This window comes from Phyllostomus discolor, chromosome 4, assembly GCF_004126475.2.
Source record: "Phyllostomus discolor isolate MPI-MPIP mPhyDis1 chromosome 4, mPhyDis1.pri.v3, whole genome shotgun sequence".
In the NCBI taxonomy this organism is placed as follows: Eukaryota; Metazoa; Chordata; class Mammalia; order Chiroptera; family Phyllostomidae; genus Phyllostomus; species Phyllostomus discolor.
In genome coordinates this window covers 186,663,137-186,685,219 of record NC_040906.2, presented here as the reverse complement: position 1 = coordinate 186,685,219, position 22,083 = coordinate 186,663,137, and the positions used below count along the sequence as shown (strand labels likewise).

Genomic DNA, 22,083 nt, shown 5'->3' with positions numbered 1-22,083 from the left:
GCCCTGACCCATGTGGCTCAGTTGGTTGGGCATCGTCCAGCAAAGCAAAAGGTCGCCGGTTTGATTCCTGCTCAGGGAACATGCCTGGGTTGCATGTTTGGTCCCTGGTCAGAGCATGTGCCACGGACAACCGATTGATGTTTCTCTAAAGCATCAATGTCTCTGTCCCTCTCTTTCTTCCTCCCTTTTCCTCCCTCTAAAAATAAATTAAAAAATAAGTGCCACTCCTCTGTGTCCAAAATCTTTTTTAAAAATCAAAATAACCAGTTTTTTAGTGAACAGCTCGTAAGAAACCAATGTGGGAATAGTAATTACCTGCAAGGGACTCGCCAGGGACCTGTTTTTAGGTACTGTGAATGCTTTGAGGACACTGTCTTCATCCTCTGATACTGGAGTCATTAAAACGGAACTGGTAAGAATATTCTAAAGGGAAAGAGAATAATTTGAAATTTAAATAGGGTTGGATAATGTGAGAGCCGACACGGTTCTGACACTGTAGAGAGTAGATGGCTGTGACGTGACACACGTTAGTGGGAAGAAACGCAGGTAACTCGGCTGCGCCGTAACCCCGACCCGCTGCAGCGAGCACCGGCACGGAGACAAGTTAGGTGTGAGGTCGGCACTCGGAAAACAGCTGCTAAGTGAATTATTAAATACCGGCTTTGAAACATGAAAGATTAACTAATCTCTGGTGAGAGCACTACTTATTTTTTATATAAGTAGCAATTTTATATAGGTACCAACAAAATATTTCAGAGCTACAAATTAGTGGCAGTAGAGTATAGTGGTTAAAAGCATGTCATTGGAAACTAGACTTTCTGAGTTGTAACCCAAGAGCCGCCCTTACTAACTACATAATCCAGAGCAAGTGACAAAGCTTCCCTGTGCCTCATTTTCCTTCATGGAAAAGATGTTATCAACCTCGTAAGGTTGTTGAGAGGCATAAATGAATTAATGTATCTAACGCTCTTAGAATAGCACTTACCACTTAGTACATATTGAATAAGTATTAACAATTGTTACTAGCTTTGATTCACCATAAAGGATAACCATTCACAAATTACGAACTTTAAAAATGGGTAACTAAGTGTTATAAAGAAATGAACTATCAAGCCATGAGGAGACATGAAGGAATCAAAAGTACGTATTAAGTGAAAGAAGCCAGTCCAAGAACGCTCCATACTATATGATTCCAACTATAAGACATTCTAGAAAAGGTAAAGACCAAAGATCAGTTGTTGCCAAGGGCGGAGGGGGAGGATGGGATAGGCAGGTGCAGCCCAGAGAATTTTTAGGGCAGTGAAACTACTCTGTATGAGATCAATACTGTAGTGGTGGGTACATGTCTTCTACGTTTGCCCAAGCCCATAAAAGGCACACCACCACCTAATATAAACTATGGATTTGGGGTGATACTTGTAACAAATGTGCCACTCTAGTAGGGGATGTTTGTAACAAGGAAGGCTGTGTGTGGGTGGGGCAGTGTGTGTATGGGAAAATCTCTGCACCTTCCGCTCAGCTTTGCTGTGAGCCCAAAACAACTACAAAAATAAAGTCTATTAAAAATGGTGGTGACTGAAGTAACCCAATACAGGGTGCAGTACAGAGCACCTACTACAGACACTGCAGTTAGCACTACGCTGCACAGGGCCAACCAAGTGACAACTTAATAAGGAGGACACACTACATTTAGAAGACAAATAAGTAAAGTAAAAGAAAATGTAAAAATTAACATTTTGTTTTTATGGAAAAATACATATAAAAACATATATAAAAACAGATTTTTTAAGAGGACAGGACTTTCAAATCCTAAGAATATAAATAATCACAAAATCTCCAATAGAACAGAATCTGTTTCCAACACACAAACAAAAACCTCAACTTTACATTCAACATTAATCATAATAAGCAAAGAATCAGGCGAGAGAATGTCTGGAGCAGGGGTGTCCTGCCCGAGGCCCGCCGGCCGCCTGTGGCGCAGGACGGCTGTGAAGATGGCCCAATGCAAAATCGTAAACTTACTTAAAACCTTTTTTTTTTTTTGCTCATTAGTTTTCATTTGTATTTGTGTATGTAATGTGTGGCCCAGGAGAACTCCTCTTCCAGCGTGGCCCTGAGACACCACAGGCCTGGACACCTCTGCGGGGGCTGACACCACAGGAGCCCACACACCACACCGAGTTCTGCGAGGCACCCACAGCTCCCGGCACGGGCCTGCACTCACCGGCACATCTGCCACGGGCGACGCCTGTGGGAACAGCTGAGTGTTCAGGCTCTCCGCTTCCCAGTGGCTCGAACAGAAGAAGTTTCCTGCTTTATCAGTTGGAGATTCCACCTGAAAGCAGACAGGAAGTGCTTTGTTGTTTCTAGAACTAGCATTTCCCATGAGACGTTCACCCTCAAGAGTAAGTTTCTGTCAGATAAGGTCTAAGGAGCTCATGTTTAACCAGGTAACTGTAGCTGATGCCACTGTACTGCATGATCGAAATCTTCTAAGAGAGTAGTATTCAAATGTTCTCACCAAAAAAGGGAAAACTGGCGAGGTGATGGATATGTTAATGAATTTGATGGAGGAGAATCCTTTCATAATGTGTACACATATCAGATCATCACATTGTACACTTCAAATATTTTACAACTTTATCAATCACATCTCAGTTAGGCTGGAATAAAAAGAATAGATGTCTGGCCACTCTTTTAAACACTTACTCTGATATACGAATGAATTCAACAGGTACTGTGTCTAACCTATTAGAAACATTTCTTGCCGCCAAGCTAAAATTTTGATCCTTGAAAGTTAGATTCCCTGACTTTTGTACTATGAATTAAAGATGCTATTATTTTAATTTAAAATTCAATTCTTCACGACTTCTTGAAAGTTAAATATTTGTGTGTCAATTGTCTGTCCATCTATGTGGCAGTGAAACTATATAATGGAAGTATAGTTAAAAAGCTGCTTCCTTCTCTTTCCTTTATCTTCTCCAGCATGTTTCTGTTCAAACATGAAGTAGATATTAGTGGCTCGGCTTCCCAACTGAAAGGCCACAAAGCTGCCGTCTGGCGGCACTGCTGACCAGCATCGGGTATGGAAAGAGGTGCTGCTACACAGCACTGATACCAGCCTATCAAACTGCCCTCAAGGAACAAAGGGAGCAGGATTCACAGCCTGTTCCTTGCAGAGGATCTTGGATTTACCTCTTGTTTGATCTTCTTCAGTAAAGGCGGTCCATTTTCTGGAAACTCAGTAACAATTCCAGATTCATCCGCTTCCTGTTTGATCACATCCTGGAGGTCTTCTACGAGATGAGACGGGGTCTGAGGCTGGAGGGAAGAGTGGGCACGTTGGCATCAGAGGAAAATTCCTGTCTGAACTCATGTACCAGCCGAACCCCAGAACTTTGCCAACACTTACTAGCATCTTCAGGGGACCATATTTAATCTCTTGAGCTGCAAGCGCATGCTTAAATGGTGTAGGGGTTCTCGGAGAGCTTTCTAGGATTGACCTTTTGATCGCTGGAGTTCTGAAACTTTAAAAAGAAAACCAGTGTTGGTTCAATAAAGAACGTATGCCCCCGACACGGCTCCACCTACTACATTCAGTGTTTTTCTACGGAACACAACAGACTGTTATTGACATGAAACTGGGTATGGTGATTACTCATACACGTATTGTTAAAAAACAGATATTAAATACGTTACATATTTTCAAATGCACCAAAGTACTGTACCCCATAAGACTATTAAAATATTTTCCATCTCTTTTCAGTTTTTCTGAAGACACACATACTGGCTCAGGTCTTTACAATGACCATAAGCATTGTGAAGATCTGATGTCATTTACCAGTCAATTTTATCTATTCATTCAAACAGGACCCACCATAGAAAACATGGTAATCTTTTAAGACATACTTATTGTACTTGGAAATAATAAGACGAAAGGTTTATTATAACTCATATTGATCTTCACTGACATTCTTTGAATTGGTTAAGCCTTTATTGAATAAAAACGACTGCTTAATCACTCTTAGGCTTCTAATCATGTAATATTACTGGGGATGTCAGAAGAGGCCCTCTCTACGGATAAATTTCAGAAGGAAAAAATAAGATTAAAAAGATATGAACTGAAAAGAACCACACTCATTCTTATTTTGATTTCTCTTGTAATCAAAGAGAAAAGGTATTTTCAGTGAAGAAGAAAAGGCCTTATTGATCAAACAGAAAAACTGGGTGGAAAAGTTATATGAAAACTACCTCTGCATATATAGGAAAATTTGACGTGAACTTCAAAAGCTAATTTAGTTTATCCACCCACCACCCACCTTCCACCTCTAGGTAGTTGTAACAGGCCCAGGACAGACCTACTCAATGTGGAATGTACATACAGATGGAACGGACATTTGGGGACTACATTCCATTAACTAAGTATAAGTAAGTAAGATAAATAACTTTACTCTTGAACCAAGGACTTACATAGTATTTTCCTTTTGAGCTTTCACAGTCTGGTCTCTATGAAATGGAGTTGTAACAGTCAATTTGTGACCACTGAGAGGGGCGGAAGTTAAAGAAGGCATTTCCAAGTCTAAGTTTTCATGATTGCTGGAAGGGTTTAGGAACTAAATGTGGGAAGAAAAACAATTACTTCAATAGTCATTCTTTATTCAGCCCAATTTAGAAATCACACCATGATAACAAGCAAGTATGCTTTACTGACCCATTACGTAAAATAATAAAGATGCTGATGACGTGTGGTGCTGGACAGGGTATTGTTTTATTTTAATTGAGCTCCAAGATTTGGAGTGTGACTTCCGAGAAACAAAATCTAGGGCCAATGCTGGGAAACTTGCAAAATCCTAAGAAAATATTGTCAGAAAATGGCACTTGCCATTAAGGAAATGAGATGCACTCTTACTTTGAGATTAAAAGTATTACAAAAGTAATTTTTTGGAAAGTAATGATTGTTTCTCTCTTATACTCTGTTTTTCTCTCTTTAATGATCTATGAGACATTATTATAGAAAGTTTACATTGTGTGGAAAAACTCTTGAATAATAAATGGGTAGTGTCTCTTAGAACATTAATGTTCTGGGAAAATAATAGGTGTTCCTCAAACAGTTCCAAAGTAAAATAAGTTTGGGAAACACACATATCATAACCTCCTTCTGGAAATTCACAGTGCACATCAGCGTATTAAAAACTGTGGGAGGCCCTGTAATAAAGAAAGCAATTTTTAACTCAATGTAATGCAGTACTTCCCAAACTTATATACTTATATATGTAGATGTTTTTCTGGAACACCTATTAAAATCTTGCAGAACAAATATTATCCAGAACACAACTTGGAAAATACAAGCAAAAATGCAAGATGATTATTTTGGTGAGTGCATCATCTGTTCATACTTAACACTGTTCTTAACACAAACTCAAGACATTGTTAGAAAAGTGTTTTAAAGTGCCAAATTATCTACGAACTTCAATTATTTTAATAATTAAGAAACAGAAGTTTCTGATAAGAATGAAAATTTTCATGCCTTTAAAAACACTACATGAAACAAGAATATGCATTGGCAAAAACTGTGCTAATAAAATGGTATGGCACAACTCCAAAGAGCCAATGTTGAGAAAATTAAAACATAAATTGTTTTCCTTAAGCATTTGTCCTCATCCTCTTCCCACACTTTTTCACTTGAAGATGGAGTGGAAACTTTAAAATTTCTAGCTGCAACCCAACCATAGTTTGCTTCCCCCCTCCCCTGGGTCAGTGAATCACATGGCAAGTGATCAAAAAGGCAGAAACCTATTAAAGTTTTTAAAGGGAGGGAAAAGAGAAAGGGATGGAAATGTTAAACTTTAATGGCGAAGGAAATAAAAGCACATCTCATGCAACTAACCATCTTTCATATCATCCAAAAGAGAGAATTATGACAAAATCATCAGTCGGCCTACAGAGAGCCTGAACTTGGGGAGGAAGTATGACTTAGCAACAGCTTGATTCAACGATGGAATGAAATCAGTGAGGGCAGCAGTAATTAGTCATTTGTTCCAAAGGATTAGTTTCTAGATTGTTAAGGTTCAGTGGTCTGTTGAAAATTAGTAACAGCTGTGCAGAAACTGTGCTCTACCTGTGAGGGGGAGAAGGGCAGGCTTTTGACAGGGGACCGATTGGGAGTCGAACCACTGACATCAGCAAGTATGAAGGACCTAGAGTCGCCAGTGGCTAAGGGGCTGGCATGGCCCCTCCTTGTTCGAAGGATGACCAGTGGGATTGTGCCGTGCCTCGCAGGGGGTATGGGCTTGAGCAGGCCAAGTGAACCCTCACTCAACTGGCGTTTGCTAGGTTCTCTTGCAGGTCTATTCACACTGCCCTCTCCTTGCAGGAGCTGTATGGCTTTGTCTGTGTGCTGTTGGCTAGGTGAAAAGTCTGCTTCTTCAAAGAGTTCAAAACTGCTGAGGTCACACCATGATGAAGAATCCTGAAACAATGTGGGAGGCACAGAACTCTGAGACAGTGTGTGCACGATGTGTGCCATCACTGAAACACAGCACTGAGAAAGAGACGCTGAATGCAAAGAAAGCGCCTGCCTGGGCCCCTGGTTTGATTTCTTGAGCAACAGCTTCAGGATTAACAACTGTTCAGATATACTGCATGTAGGTCTGCCGTGCTGCCCCAAGGCTGGTCCTGCACCAGGGATGCAGGGACCGCTGGTTACTCCAGCATTTGCATGCAATCCAAAGCAAAAAGAAACCCTTTTCTAGATGGCACATTGGCAGTGTTCATTCCCTGCCTCCTGGGCATGCAATAAAGGCTTTTTGACCAACTGGAAAACAAAGGAAATGAACTGAGTGTCTCCTTTTGAGGGGCTGAACTCAAGTCTGTTTCCCTAAAGGTGGTTTGCTTCAGTGAACCAACTGGGACTGGCAATCAATAATCAATGTTTTGTGGAGAAAGCCATGTACCACCAGTGAACTTATTACCACTTCGAACATGTTGAAAGATTGCTTTAAGCTCTAAGTAAACATAATTTTTAATGTGCTATTCAAAAGCAAAGCACAATTCTGTAGAAGCACAAAGTAAACAAATGAAAAGATAAAAAAAAATAACTCAAAACATCATCCCCATAACCCAAGCTCTACTAATAGGTCATTAACTTTACTATTTTAAAAAATATGCATTTTGAAGAAAATGTGTGAAAAGCTACCTTTTATCTGGGTAGTGTATGAAATCAGATCTTTGAGAAAACATACACACAAAGATTAAAATCATACTTTTACCCTTACATTAATATATGCTAATAATATGATAGTTGCTATAGAAAATGGCAATGATTTGAGAAATGGGTTTCCTCATTCCCCTTCTAAAAACATTAACTTGCCTTAACAATTCTACTTACAGAATCTATAAATTGAAGTGTTTCTGCAAATTCTAAGAGGTTCTTAACATTATCCAGAATGGCTCCTTGGTGGACGATCATGCACCTTGCTGGAGAGGCGCTTTCTTCAGGTAAGGAACTGGGATCCACAGGCAGAGAAGGAGTGGAGTGGTGTTCTTCCAAACAGGAAACAGGTGCACTGTCTCCATGAGGTCTGGTGTGGTCGGCAATGGTGGTGCTGTGCCACCCGGGGTAGCTGCATGTGTGGTTCTGTGTCTAAGGAGGGGGTGGGGGAAGAAAGAAAGAGCGGGGAGAAGAAAGGGAGAAGGAACTTAGCAATGAAGTTGCACAAGGTATCAGATGCTGTTGGAGGAAAGATAAAAGTAGTTGCATCATCCAAAACTTGCGCCTATAAAACAGTTGTCAAGATGTTTCCTTTTATCAATGCAAGACCCTGCTTTTTGATAGTCTTGTGTAGGCTGTCATCTACACAATTACTTTAATTGCCCTCCCTTTGTTAAAAGTGCAAACAAAGGGACTGTGTTATAAAGCACAGCCTCCACATGGAGTTAAAAATCTACTTTAATGTAATTTCCAATAGGATCCTAAATGTTTGCTGTGAATTAAGAATTCTCCTACTCTCTTTCTAACCTCCATAAAGGCTGGAAAGTGCAAGAGTTAAGAGTCACTTTTATCTGCTTATATTCTTGTTGCTTCTCCCCCTTTCACATGCTAAGGATTGCGCTGATGCAGTGAGGGCTGCCAAATCAACGTGGTTAGGAAAGCAGAAGAGCAAAGTAACAGAAGTCTCCTTTCAGCATGACCACGCAACAGGAGAAATTGCAAAACATTCAAGTTAAAAAGTGGTCAAGCTAACATAAGCATACAATCATTCTAGTATTTAACAAAAAAAAACATTTACTCTGTATCACATCTCTTTTATTCTCTTGGCTGGTTAACTATCTATGCTATGAATTACAAGCCGCTTTCCCAGTTTGCTGCCCAATCACTAAAATAGATGTCAAAATTCAAGAATGGTCTGCACAGCTTTCACACAAGCAAACAACAGAGATCAGCTCATGTTATTGCTGGAGAGAATGTGTGCATCTTTTTCACAGGGATACACTGAACATGCATCAAATCATGTTTGAAATTATAAAGTATGAAAATCCAGGTTAAGAAAAATAATAAAGAAAAAATGAAATGAATAGGCATCATACAGATACAATGTTTTGCAAAAAAATGCATATTTTTATTCCTTTGATCTCTGATAGTCCTTGAATTGATTATAGTCCTTCTAAAGAAAAAAATCAGTGAGGATAATCACTAATAGATGTTGAGTTTCTACTGTAACATAGAGGACTAGTTCCAATTTAGTCAACATTCTGATACCAACTGTGTTCTACCACAAGCAACTTCTCATGTGTAAACGTTGTTAATAGATACTCAAGAGTCTTGATTATGTGTTATTTTAAGAGAAGGGAAAAGACACAGAACAGCACTGGAATAAAGCTGCTACCCCCTCCCCCATTTAAGCACCATTTAAGCAGTGACATCCTTACCGGTAGCGCCTGCTGCCCTTTGAGTTCATTCTCAGTCGACATTAGGAGCAACTCTAATTCCTTTATTCGCTTTTCTTTCTCAGGGTCTTCATCGTTATAGTGTCTCTGAAATGAAAAGTTCAGGGAGGAAAAAAAGACAAGGGCCTGATTGGAAGCTGTAAACACAATGGCTGTGGCCTGCGGTCACAAAGAAATACAGTGATAGGGCCTGGCATGAAACCATTGCCAGCTGAACTGGGCCGCCGGAGAAATCTCTGTGCACACCATTCTAGATGTAAGGGGGCGATGTGACCTCTGAGGCTACAGTGGATGCTGACTGATGAGTTGTTTCTAGCATCAGAGAATCCGAGAACTCCTGAGCAAGCTCACTCAAGAAGTGAAGAGTGGTAGATGGCTGGCTGGAGCTCCTGCCACCTCTGCACTCATCCCTTCTCTTTTTATTTCAGCTGGTCAGGTGACAATAAGTGTTCAGGAGAACGAAATAAAGCATGTCTCAAAACAGTACCTCAAACAGCTGGGTCTCTTTATGAAATGACCTTACAATGGTCCTACCTGAATGGCTGCGGCGGCTGGCTGAGGGACATTGACTATGTTGACATGTAGCGCGACAGGATATGGGACGTGACCAGAGACCTAGACACAAAGGCAGAACAAAGGACGAGTCATTCACGGTTGTGTGTGCTTCAGGGGACTTGGCTTCCTGAGGTTTTGCTCAAGGATAAGAAAAAAACTCCACTGATCAAATTCACATTAAAAAAACCCCCTCTATTTTGAAATTTTACCTAGGCCTTTAATAACAGCTAAGTAGCTAAAGCAACATAGTGAAAGAAATTTAAAGTGTTCATCAATCCTGGCAGGAAGTATTCCTTAATTAGGGAAAAGCACAATAAAAAATAAATCTAAAATACATTCATAAATGCATGGAAGTTTTGGTGGGAAAAACTTATGGCATTAGCTATTTACAAATAAAAATATTTCTCTGGGGATAATATGAGCTTCAGTAAGCAGCACAAAACCTCTTGTGGCACTTCGTTCACCTGAGACCTTTTGGAAAGTCTGTAGTCAAATACCTCTCAAAACTCGACCAATATATTTTGCATAGAATTTGCATGTGAGCTTTACATTCTTGGGTAAATTACACCATTTCTTATTGTTAATTTTAAGATTCGAGTTTCTCAATTTTTCCCCCCTCTTTATTCTTCTCTTTCCACCGACTAAGAATACTTCTTTACATCGGGAAATGGAGAAGGGATCACAGTGATCCCAGGGGGATAAAAGGAGATGCCAGGGAATGGTGCCATGTAACTGCTCCAGACAGGGAGTGACAAAGTAAACACAGAATGAGTAAGTCAAGACATTTCTGTTCGATCACCACCAGAATGGAACTTAAAATTATCTGTCGAATTTCAGCGTCCATCGATGTCCTCTTTAAATGTAATTACACTCACTTTCATTGTGGGAGAGAAAAGAATTTGATGACAGCTGCCTTCTTCTTCAACAGGACCTTGAGTAAGTGGTCGAGTGGTTTACACTCGACCACTAACTTCAAATTAGACTAGAGGCAGAGGCAGAACGGAACAGCTTGGATTCTAGTCTGCACTGTCTCTGTGCGAGTTGTGTAGCCCTGGACAAATCATTTACTGCCCTCGTTTCCAGAAACATATCAGGAAGAACAATATTTACCCCGTGGCCTGTTTATAAATGCTCTCTGAAAAGCATGAACCTGCAGGGTGGTAGCATTACCTAGAGTTGAAATAACCATTTTTCTCGCTAAACGAAATTCTCAGGAGTGGCTTACATTTTGTGCTTCAGAAAGGTGGTAATACGAATAGTCATTGTTCACTGAGGGCTGACCAGTTGGGGAGAGTTGAGCTGAAGGTGGAGCATGAGCGAAACCCATCAAATGACTGTTCTTCTGGAAACTTGTGGCCACAGTTGGCTGGCTGGCTTTGGAAGACTCCTGCAGATAACCTTCCTGTTCAACCTTCCGACGCATTGTAGAATTCCAGTGGTTCTTGATAGCATTATCAGTTCTGCACAGAAATATATCACATACCAATTTCACAAACAAAAATTTCAATTCAGATTAGACTTAATTGACAGAAAACTGTTTCTAACAGAGACCTTTTCTTTTGGTCCACCAATAATGTCTTTTCTTTTTAATCATTTCAGTCATTTCTGCACTCTAAAATCATGCTTCCCCTATTACCTAGTTACAAATCCATCCAGAGCTCTTAATTACATAACATGGAGTTGTAGTTTTCTATGAATATTGAAATCCTTTAACCATTTTCTTTCTTTGATAAGAGTATTTTCAATACAACAGCACTTCATGTTTGTTCTGACTGTGGTACAAGACTCTGATATGACTCCAAGTCCCTGCTGTCCTAGAAAGTTACTCCTTCGAGTCTGGCCTAGTGGGGCCTGCGCAGATGCCACAACAGGCTCTGAGTGAAGTCGGGTGGACGATAGTGATGCTGCTGCTACCTCACTGCCCTCTCTTCATCTCCAATAGCACTAGCCAGAAATTACGAGTGGAAAAAACTCCCACTTTTTGAAAACCACCTCGAATTGTTCTGTTAACCAGACAGAGGTGAGAACAGAAAATGGGATCCAGAAGGGAAAGATGCTAACTTCCAATATATTTTCCAACTGCAAAGCATTTTTACTAAAGTCTTTCAATTCTCAGGAAAACAGTTTCTCAATTCAAAAGAACCGTTTTAAGCCTCCTTTTTACTATTTCGATGGGGGTGGGGAATGTATGCTGAAGAAAGAGGAAGTTCAATTGCCCCTTAAATTTTTAGAAGAATCAACAGCACATCCTCTCAGACCATATGGGAGAAAAGGCGTCCTTTTATCAGTCTGGTGAATTCGCTGAGCTTACTCTGAGTTGCCAGGGAGGAGATGCTTTGGAGCATCACCACATAAGCCACCAGAACCCTGGCCTTCATTGCAATGATGCGTCCTCCACTTTTGGATTCTAAAGCTCAAGAAGAAAACTACTTAAAATATTTTGACTTACATATTTTTTTATGTAAGCTCTACAAAAAATCTGTTACGGTTGTTTACATAGGGAAAATGGACAAAAATGAGCTTCCATACATATCCCTCACAATGAGGTCATTTTTGTGCCTTGTTCTTTAGGAGGAAAGCATAACACTGACATTATTTAAAAACCTGGGAGCACTCATGTTAGGTTGGATAAATACACTCTTTCTTCAGAAGAAAAAATTAAGCCAAGTGGTATAATGAAATGCTAGCGAAGGGAAAATGGTGGCTGAGGTCCTTCTGGCCGCTTACCCAGCTCTGTGAAGTCAGGCCACAGACAAGCTGTCCCTCTCAGTTTCCCTCTCTATGTTTAGAGTGTTGTAGCTTACACAGTGCTTTGAAATGCATGTTACTTGCTAGTGACATTGGCCCTGTGAACTATGTTATTACTCATTTAAAAAATGGGGACACCGAGGCTGAGGAAAGCTCCATGAGTTGGCCCAAGGCTCAGCATTGGGTGGATTCTCGCAGCGCTCAACCAGATAAACTCTAAGTACCTCTCTGGTTCTGAAAGCTATGGATCTGGCTTAACTAATGAAACACGATTGATGGAATGTAATTCACTCACCATACATTGAAAACAGACTATTCAATACCCGCTCCCTTATTCTTCCCAATGAATATATTTTTTGACATATTATTACCGTCCAGGCAGTAGCTTTGCGATTTCTGCCCATCTGTTCCCCAGTCTCTTGTGTGCCTGGTAAATAATTCTGTCTTCCTCTTCTGTCCAGGAGGTTTTCTTAACTTCTGGATTCAAGTGGTTATGCCACCTTTCCCTACATTGTTTTCCAATTCTCCCCTTTAAGTGCTTGGCAATAACAGACCAACGTTTCGGACCGTATTTCTGTACAAGCTCTATCACCTTCAGATAAACACACAAAAATAACCTATGTTTTAATGTTATGTAATGAGTCAGTGTAATCATTCTGTTACAAGTTCTTTAGAAAATTTCTAAAAATCTGCTTTCATTCATTGAAAATATAGGAATAGAGTCCTCTGCTTCCTGTTCACACACTTTACCTGTTTCTTCAAGTTAGGAAACATTCAACAAGGACATTTGGGGGGAATATTCATAATTGAGATTCACATGCATCCAATGAAGAAGGAACTTACCCTCTGATCTTCTTCTTTGGTCCAAGGACCCTTGATGAGCTCAGGGTTTAGTACTTTCTGCCATCGGTGCTGGCACTGCACATCTGTTCGATTCTAGACAAAAAAGAGGATGCATTGTCATATAAATATGATATACTAAGTGCTCATGAAGACTTTGTTATAACATGAATCATGCACAGATAACATACAGTGAATATGTTCAAGAGCATACAAGGCCATGTTTGGAGAGCTCATCTATCCCTCATTACTTTACAACTAAAAAACATACAAATAACATACCAAAGTTGCATTTTAAGTGAGAAGTTCTGCCTCCTGAGGGCAATAGTCTTGCCATATGAACAAAAGGACCATCATATTGCACATATGGCTGTGGATTTAACTTAAACTTAATCTCAGTCTGTTGCATGTAGAAGTATCTAGGACTAAGATTAAGCCTTGTTAGAGATTCAATATTAAGGTCAAACTTTTATGGACACCCGCTCTCATGACTCCCATTCAAACTAAGAGATGTGCTTCAATTTAGGGACACAACTGTTAATATTTCAGATAAGAATAAAGATAGGCCCTACCTTCTAAGAGCCTGTAATCTTATAAGTAGGAAAAGGCAAATATACAATGAGTAGAAGGCAGAATTTGATTCACAGGCAAGAAGAAATCAATGCAAAATGATATTGGAGTGAGAAAAGTTATGCCTCCTTAGGAGGAGAAATTATGTTTCCTTGGGAGGAGTCTGGGAAAGCTCTTGATAGGAACTTTGGAGGACATGAAGTAACTATGCAAAACATTCTAGACAGTGGCATCAGCCGGGACAAAAGCCCAGAGGGAAAGCAGAAATGAGTCCAACTGAGTGTGCTTACGGAGAGGAAGTCAGAAACAGAATTGGCGCTCTATGTTGGAGTCACGTGGGAGGACGCTGTGTGCCAGGCCCAGGCAGTGCACTTAATTTGTGAGATGAGGTCATCGATGCTGGTTTTGAAAAGGTAGGGTTCAGCTGCCTTTTAGGAAGCTCCCCCTTCCAGTGGATAAAAAAGTGGAAAACTCTAAGTAGGAAGCCATTGTAATCATCCAGGGAAGAGGAGAGGGGGTAGGAACAGAGAGGAGAATGAAAAGAAGGGACTGCTGACAGGATTTCAAGAACCCTTGGTCGTTGCTTAGGTGTAGGAGATGCGGAGCGAGGGGAGTCTGGAAGGTCTCCAGAATTTTAAACTGCGGTATCAGAAATATGGCTTTTACAAAAACCAGGAAACTCAAAGGAAGGTGACTTGGGGAAATATTATAAGGTTAGTTGTCTACCATATAACAAATCATGAAAGCGATAATTTATATTGTCCTAACAAATGAAAAGATAAAAGAGGAAAAAATTTAAAATGTCATAAAACCCATTAATAGTAATATTTAGATACACCAATTATATGTGTTATAATATACACTACAAGTTATGGGTGAGGTATTTCTCCCTCTACTTCTTATATACAAACAGGTATGTAATGTCTTGATATATGCTCCTAAAATATCTTACTTAAAGATCTGTGTAAGATTTCCTTTTACAGAGAGAAAAACTTACTGACTTACCGGAAGATAATTGGCAATAACTTTCCAGTCATCTGTTCCATTCTGTTCCACCAGCTTCTTAAGTTTTTCATCCTAAGACATTTAAAGGCAATCCTAGGATATCAGTCATTTACTGTACAGCTCTAATCTATTCAAGCAAAGGGAAATCAATCTGATCATCTAATTCAGGAAAAAAAATCTCTCAAAATATACAAATACAAGAGATAATTAATGTAATATACTGATGTAGAGCATAGATTTACTTTTAAGTCAGAAAGACCAGAGTCTGAATATTGACTCAGTAATTGATTTCAGCAGTTGTACAAGGTTGAGTATTGCTTAGTTTCTAGGCCTTGGTATTGTCATCTACACAATGGGAAGGATGATGTCAAAAAGGTTATTTGGGGGTGACGTTCAGTAACTATGTAAAACATTTAGCATAATGCCTGGCTCCTTGAATGTTTAGTACACATTAACCATTTTTTTTAAGATTTTATTTATTTATTTTTAGAGAGGGAAGGGAGGGAGAAAGGGAGAGAGAGAAACATCAATGTATGGTTGCTGGGGGTCATGGCCTGCAACGCAGGCACGTGCCCTGACTGGGAATCGAACCTGCGGTGCTTGGGTTCGCATCCCACGCTCAGTCCACTGAGCTACGCCAGCCAGGGATGCTAACCATTTAAAGTTTTACCCTGTGTGTGTGTGGGTGGGGGGGGGGGGGCGGAAATGAACTCCAATGTTAGATTCAAGACATTTAGCTATGGCAATGGATAGGATCTGGAGTGAGAAATAGTTCAACCACTACACTATTGGAAGATCACTTTTCTTAGTTAAACTTGAAGGCATGCATGATGTAAGAAAATCATTTGGTTTTTGTATCAAGATATCCATAATTTAAACTTATTAGAACACAGAAGACACTAAACATTGGGGGGGAAATCTTTCAGTTCACTCTTTCTAAACATGTTCTAACAGTTGAAAAAGAGCCCTCACTTTCTTGCAAAGGTAACTTCATACACATTGTGGATCCCTGGTAGGACACAGACATGGGAATTAGGAAACCAGTGTTAACAACAGAACTGTGTATCTCTAAGGACCATCTAGGTCAAAATCTCCACAGGTAAAATATGCATTTCCTGTGGACCTCAGTGGAAATCCTGCCTGCCTATCAGGAGGAGCTCTGGTTTAAGAGAAGTAGGGTAGAAGAAAACTGAAGAGTCAGTACCAATAATTCTAACATAAAATCTTTTTAAAAAGAGCAAAATTTTTAAAACTTTACCTGGCTGGCGTAGCTCAGTGGATTGAGCTCAGGCTGCGAACCAAAGTGTCGCAGGTTCGATTCCCAGTCAGGGTACATGCCTGGGTTGCAGGCCATGACCCCCAGCAACCGCACATTGATGTTTTTCTCTCTCTCTCTTTCTCCCTCCCTTCCCTCTCTAAAAATAAATAAATAAAAATCTTTAAAATTTTTTTGAAACTTTAAAGATAAAGTAACTTTTCCCATATATTAATTTTTCTTCTTAAATGTTTTTTCATTCCTATAAAGATAAGCTTTTGATAAGCTATCAGAAAAAGGTAAGAAGCAGATATATCTTCTTCTACTATTGATTGCTTTTAAAACAGACCTTCATGTATATGGTTCTGTGAAATACCATATATTATATATCAAGAATGTTAAAGGAGCCTTGGCTGGTGTGGCTCAGTGGATTGAGTGCCGGTCTGTGAACCAAAAGGTCACTGGTTCGATTCCCCATCAGGGCACCTGCCTGGGTACAAGCCATGTTCCCAGTTGGGGCAGTGCGAGAGACAACTGATCAATGTTTCTCTCCCTTTCTTTCTCCCTCCTTTCTGCTCTCTCTAAAAATAGATAAAGAAAAAATTTTAAATAGAATGAATCCTTTATAACAAGACAAGTTCTATGGGAGTGTTACTTTATTCTTTTGTTTTGTTTTTGGAAATAGCAATTCATCAATTTATTCAGGGAATACTTGTTAATATTCCATCTTGTGTCAGCAATTCTGGGTTCAGGGAACATAAAAATGAACACATGTGCATCCCTACCCTCAGTAGACTTATAGTCTACTGGAAGAGGCAGATATGTCACAGCGACAATAGTAAGAACATGCATCCAAGGATTGGAGGGTGCATCGAACCTGTACGGGAAGCAAGGGATGGCTTCACAGAAGAGGTGGTCTCTTCACAGGTAATGAAGTAGTTAGAAGTTGTGGAGCAAAAGGACAAGAACAGATCAGGCAGTGGGCAACACCGATGGAACACAAAGTAAGAAGGAGTGGACACTCAAAGAACTACAAATGGGTTGGAAATTTATGGAATAGTGTACATAGCGGGGAGCGGTGAGAGGTTAACATGAGTATGCTGCACAGGCAGGCTAGGTTAAGATTTCAAAAGCCTGTGCTTGAGCACTTGTAGTTTAGCTGAAATTTTGTTTTTCACAAATGGATACATTCTAGTTTCTCCCCATGTTTTAGTAACATGATTAGTTACCTCCTCCCTGGTCCACCTAGTTTTCCCCAAGTGTCGCTTTCCAGACTTGGGAAGCAGCCCATCGTAGTCATGGTCACACATCTCAATGTCTTCATCATCCTCGTCACTACTGTATATGCTGCAGAGACACAAAAGAAAAGGCAGATATGGACTGAAACAAGAAGGTTTAAGCTACTGGGCTGCAAAACTTACACAAAAACTCCTCAGCAACCTTTTCAAAGGTTATGATGATAAAACTTTGAAAACTTGCACAACAAGATTGTTTTCTGCATTCTGTTGCTCCAGTATTGTAAACTGGTTCTGCTGTTATTGGTCTCCACAGATACAGCCAAGGACCTGGCACTTTCTTATTGCTCTGCATGTTTAAACCTGCTGTTACTGTTAGACCAGTGACAAGTTACACATTTGGCAACCCTCCAGCCAATGAAGGTTTAAGTTTAAAACTTAACGTTAAGGACAATAAAAGGAATGGGAGCACATGCCCTTTTTATAAGTATACACTCAAGGTCTTTGGCATACGTCATATCACTTAAATAATATTTCCCAAATACAATAAACAACTCAGTTCTGTCGTTCCAATGGGACTGGTGTTTTATTAAGAGGGAAAAAATCAGGAAGTAATATACCCCACAATATAATTATAGTCATCCCTTAAAGATTAGAGGATTAAGAGAATCTAAGAGGAAAGGATTTAAAAACCCGAGGAAGGATAAAGACAATCAAGGGATCTGCTTTGTGAAGAACATTAATATCAAACAATTCAGAACTCCAGACCAGGCCGACCCCACTTGTAGCCATGTTTACAACACTCAGTCTCCACAGTCACTAAGTGAATAATTAGGCCACTTGACAGTCAGAATCTTATTTACTCTTTTGGTTTTTTCTACCTCTAACGGAATGGTATTTGAAATATCTTAAAATGTACCTAATTCAAAACGGAGATATTCCTCCAGCTGGGCTTTATAAAAAAACCCATTACTGTCTTCAAAAGAGACTTTTTTTTTCCTACCTAGCTGACCAAAACTTTGAATTTGGATGACTTTTGAAGTTACTCTATACTTAATATTTGTTAATCATATGCTGAATTATACTGTAGTTTTACAGTCACAGTTTACTTTTACTTATAATTTTACTTATGAAATTAAGATATGAAGAAAGACTATGCTCTTAGCAACTTCACTAAAATTTATTTGTAATATTGAGAAATCCATGAAACTGAGACCAATAAAATAATACTATAAAGCAATATCATACCACAACTCATTATTTTTAAAGAGGAAGTTTATATGCATATCAGATTTGTCTTCCCAAGCTAACTTATAAGTATATACTGCCCACCCTTTATAAGTCAAGCAAAAGTGATTTAAAAAAAAATCCTGAATTAGATGTTCTTACAATTTAAAACTATTATTTTGGCAACAACCTGAAAGTCCAAGATGCATGGTGACAAGTAGGACGTGACCCAAATGAAAAATGCCATCATTAAAAAGGCCATTAAACTGTATTTATAATCTATAACCATTTCTTTCATCTAGTGTCTATCCCTTCAAGCAAGAGCCTAGTCCTGTTCTGCAGTGTCAGCAACAGGCTCATAACTTCTGATCAATAATTGCAATAGTTTCCCTTTTGTAAAAAAACACAAGCATCACAAGTGAAAATATTGTTAAAAGCCCAGAGCTATAGGTCAGCATCTTTTGAAAGGTTCACAGGGAACTCCTTAGAAATCCCCGAAATGAAGTGGCATCCTTGTGAAATATCCAGGATACCAAGAAAACCAGAGTAATCAAAGTGGAGCCATAGATTCAAGTCGATTTAACTTTTTAGGTTTGGCAGAATCTGGAGATCACGCTTTCAGAACTCTCTTGGAAACAGCTCAACACCCAGGAACAAGCAATATATTCAGCCGCCCATAGGGGGCAGCCAACATCAGTTGAGAGAGAACACGCATCATAGAACCGGACTAGGGCTCTGGAGGCGAAGCAGCCAGTCCTAGTTTTGCCTCCACCTAGCTGCGTGACTTGGACAAATCACTTCCTCTCTCTCAGGACCTCGGTTCCTCGCGTATACATAAAGAGTTTGGATTCTATTTCTAAGGTACTTTCCAGTGCTAATAAATAATGATCCCATGTCTTCTGTGCCTCTTAAGAGTCAAGCACAGCAGCAGAGGCGAAGTCCTGGGGGGAAGCGTGGTGTGTGACTTCTGCAGGTGCTGAAGAGGCCATGCTGGGAGCAGAGGGAGAGCCCAGGGCTGCTCGCGCAGCGCCTGTGTCGGTCCGCGGGCTGGGCAAGGGGTCTCGCCTTTGCGATTTGCATGCGATTTCCTTGTTCTAAGTTGTCTCCGGTCGCCTAAGTAGCATGATTAATTTCTACTAAGGACCTGAAATAACTTTTCCTTTATCTGTTCTGACAAGATCTCAGACCCAACAGTCAGAGAACTTTCAAAGGCTGATTTCAGGCTTGATGCACTCGACTCCCCCACCTGCTAGACCCGGTGTGGTTACAGGAGTACAACTATGAATATTACATTCTGTCAAGGAAACAAACCGTGCAAAGAAACGAAAAAGAAAAGAGGTGTTGGGGGTTGGGAAGAGGGAGGGGAGCGGGAGGAAGTGCCTTGTGGCCGATTCTGTGATTCTAGAAAAGGGGTTCAGACTCATTTCGCTGACCTGGTTAATAATCCCAGCCGAGTTGACGCTGGCCCTGCAAGAAACGGCTCCGGGCTCGCAGCCGGGTTTCTCTTCCCCCTGAGGCAGGTTCAAGGTTCCCGCCCCTCCAGGCCGCCTCCCCCCCCTCCGCTACCTGGGAGCCGCAGGGAACCGAGAGGCCCCGCCCCGCGGGGACAGGCGAGAGCTCGAGGCGCGGAGTCCCCACCGCGCCTCCTCTCCGCAGCCCTTTCCAGCTCTCTGCTCACCACCTCCCAGTTTCTGCGCTCAGAAAAAATAGGTGACCTCGGCTGTCTACTGTTAAGTCCCCAAAGCGAAGGTGAAACCACTTCAGGAGCAGAACCCGCACCCCGCTCGGCCAGACCCAGGGCTAGGGACCCAGGGCCCCCCAGTTCGCCTCTTTCCCAGGCGCCCAGCCATGCTTCGGCGCTGCTCCCCTCTCAGCCAGGCAGGGTCCGCGAGTGCCACCGCAGGGCCCACACCCACGGTCTTTGCAACTTCCCAATGCTACCCCGGGTCCCGCGACCGCCGGTTCAAAAACATGCACAAGATCATCAAACTGCCCAGGAGAAAAGAGGTTGGGTTTGCTGTGCCCCTAGAGTCTTTATCCCAGAACCTCTGCGCTAGGGTACCTCTGGTCACCCCTTCTCCGCCCCCGCGACCTGAGGTGGTGGGAGCAGAGTGCAGGAAGGAGCCGCGACCTCAGCCATGTCCACGTGTGCGCGCCGCGCGCGGACCTCCAGCCCTGCGAATTGCGTCCCGGTTGCGAGGCAGCGGCCTTGGGTGCTGCCCGCCTCCGTCCCTTTCCGCAGAGTGGCAACCGTACGCGCCGCGCAGCGAGCCCCCGGACCCCGCCGCCCTTTCGGAGCTCCGGCGCGTCCGGCCCGGGAAGTCCGGAGACGGGTTTGGAAGGGGCAGCGCCAGCAACTGACAGTTCGGACAAGTGTTTCCCTCCTTTTCTGTTCCCCTTCCCCTCCAGCCGGCCAAAACGTAAGGAAACTTCATCCACCCATCCCAAGCGCGGTGACATGTGCGGCGCGGGCGCCTGTGCAATGTTTGCATTAGAAATAGCCTCCCAGAGAATAATGATTACAACCTTCAAAAGCAGAGCTTAAAAAAAATGTTGCAAGTATAGTGATTCTTTTCCTCCCCTAAAATCTTTCTTTTCCCAGCCGCCTGTCAGCTGACGCTCATGTTCGAGTCCATAAAGAATGAATGAAACCTAAATAAACTACCTGCAGCTACTGAACAATCCGGCATTTTCTCTATATCTGCCATATGCTCTGCATTTCCAAGTCCAAACAAATCGTTGTGCATCCAGCAATTACGCTGCGACTCCCTCGCCGACAGCCACGGCATCAAGCCAGGGACCTAGTCGGCTCCCAGGGGCTGGTGGGCACCACTCTGCCCCCGGCTGGAACGTGCTGCTTTTTCTCCCTTAGACAGAAACATATCCCCGTGCAACTTGTAAAATGAGCCGCAGGGCGTGCTTCCCGACATCCTGATATATTTCCTGCACAGACTCTTTCATTCATCAGTCTTTCCAGCGGCTTTTGCTGCGGAGGCAGTGGCTCTAGGTCCTCGCACGATCTGACAGCCCCGCACAAGATCCGGGAACGAATTCCCACCTGCTCTCCAGGAGTCTGGCGCCCCGCGCGCCCCCACCTGCAGCCGCCCGCCCGGGCTCCCCGTTACCTGTGCCGGGGTCTGCGGGCCATGGCGAGGCGGGCGCCGGGCTCAGCCGGGAGCTGCGGGGACCGCAAGGGGCTGCCGCCTCCCGCTGCCCGCCGCCTGCCTGCGTCCCTCCCCGGCTGCGCAGCGACGTTCCGCACTGGCGGGCCGAAGTTTCTCAGGAGAAAGAGGAGGAGGAGGAGGAGGAGGAGGTCGAGGAGGAGGAGGAGAAGGAGGAGAAGGAGGAGGAGGAAACAGGTTGATATTAAAGTGTAAACTCTGTAAACAGAGATGCCATCAAACAAAGGGCTTTGGACACTCCCCCTCCCGCCAAATCTGGCGCCCCTGCAGTGCGCACGCGCCCTGCCCGCCGCCTCCGCGGTCGCCTGGGCTGCCGCCCGCTCCGCTCCCGGGCTGGCCCGGCCGCCGCTCCCCTTCGGTTCTCGCGCCGCCGCGCGGAGCCGGGCGCGCCTCGAGGCCTGGGCAGCGCGCGGGCGGGGAGCCCGGGGTTAAGGAGGGGTGGCCGGGGTCCGCGGCGGCGCCTTTTCCTGCGGAAACCCCGCTCCCCGGCTCGGGCCGCGAGGGCCCGCGCCACCGCGCG

The 22,083-nt window shown here is 42.5% G+C and overlaps 1 protein-coding gene across 5 annotated transcripts in view; it reads right to left on the bottom strand.

The window, feature by feature from the left end:
* MYB (MYB proto-oncogene, transcription factor) overlaps positions 1–21,722 on the bottom strand; it is a 33,410-nt gene extending 11,688 nt beyond the window's left edge. The window contains exons 1-15 of one of the 5 annotated variants that reach the window (XM_028510740.2): positions 21,507–21,718; positions 17,149–17,266; positions 14,665–14,736; positions 13,093–13,185; positions 12,621–12,841; positions 10,727–10,961; positions 9,481–9,561; positions 8,929–9,033; positions 7,388–7,642; positions 6,119–6,469; positions 4,471–4,613; positions 3,413–3,527; positions 3,196–3,321; positions 2,225–2,335; positions 316–423 (exon numbers count right to left, since the gene is read on the bottom strand). In XM_028510740.2, coding sequence (XP_028366541.1) covers positions 316–423; positions 2,225–2,335; positions 3,196–3,321; positions 3,413–3,527; positions 4,471–4,613; positions 6,119–6,469; positions 7,388–7,642; positions 8,929–9,033; positions 9,481–9,561; positions 10,727–10,961; positions 12,621–12,841; positions 13,093–13,185; positions 14,665–14,736; positions 17,149–17,266; positions 21,507–21,529 — 2,157 coding nt within the window. In that variant the 5' untranslated portion in view covers positions 21,530–21,718. Of the gene's footprint in view, positions 1–315; positions 424–2,224; positions 2,336–3,195; positions 3,322–3,412; positions 3,528–4,470; positions 4,614–6,118; positions 6,470–7,387; positions 7,643–8,928; positions 9,034–9,480; positions 9,562–10,726; positions 10,962–12,620; positions 12,842–13,092; positions 13,186–14,664; positions 14,737–17,148; positions 17,267–17,340; positions 17,422–19,814; positions 20,765–21,506 lie in introns of those variants that run through there. The other 4 variants (XM_036024752.1, XM_036024753.1, XM_036024754.1 and 1 more) reach the window with 4 other exon arrangements.
* Positions 21,723–22,083: the final 361 nt, after the last annotated feature.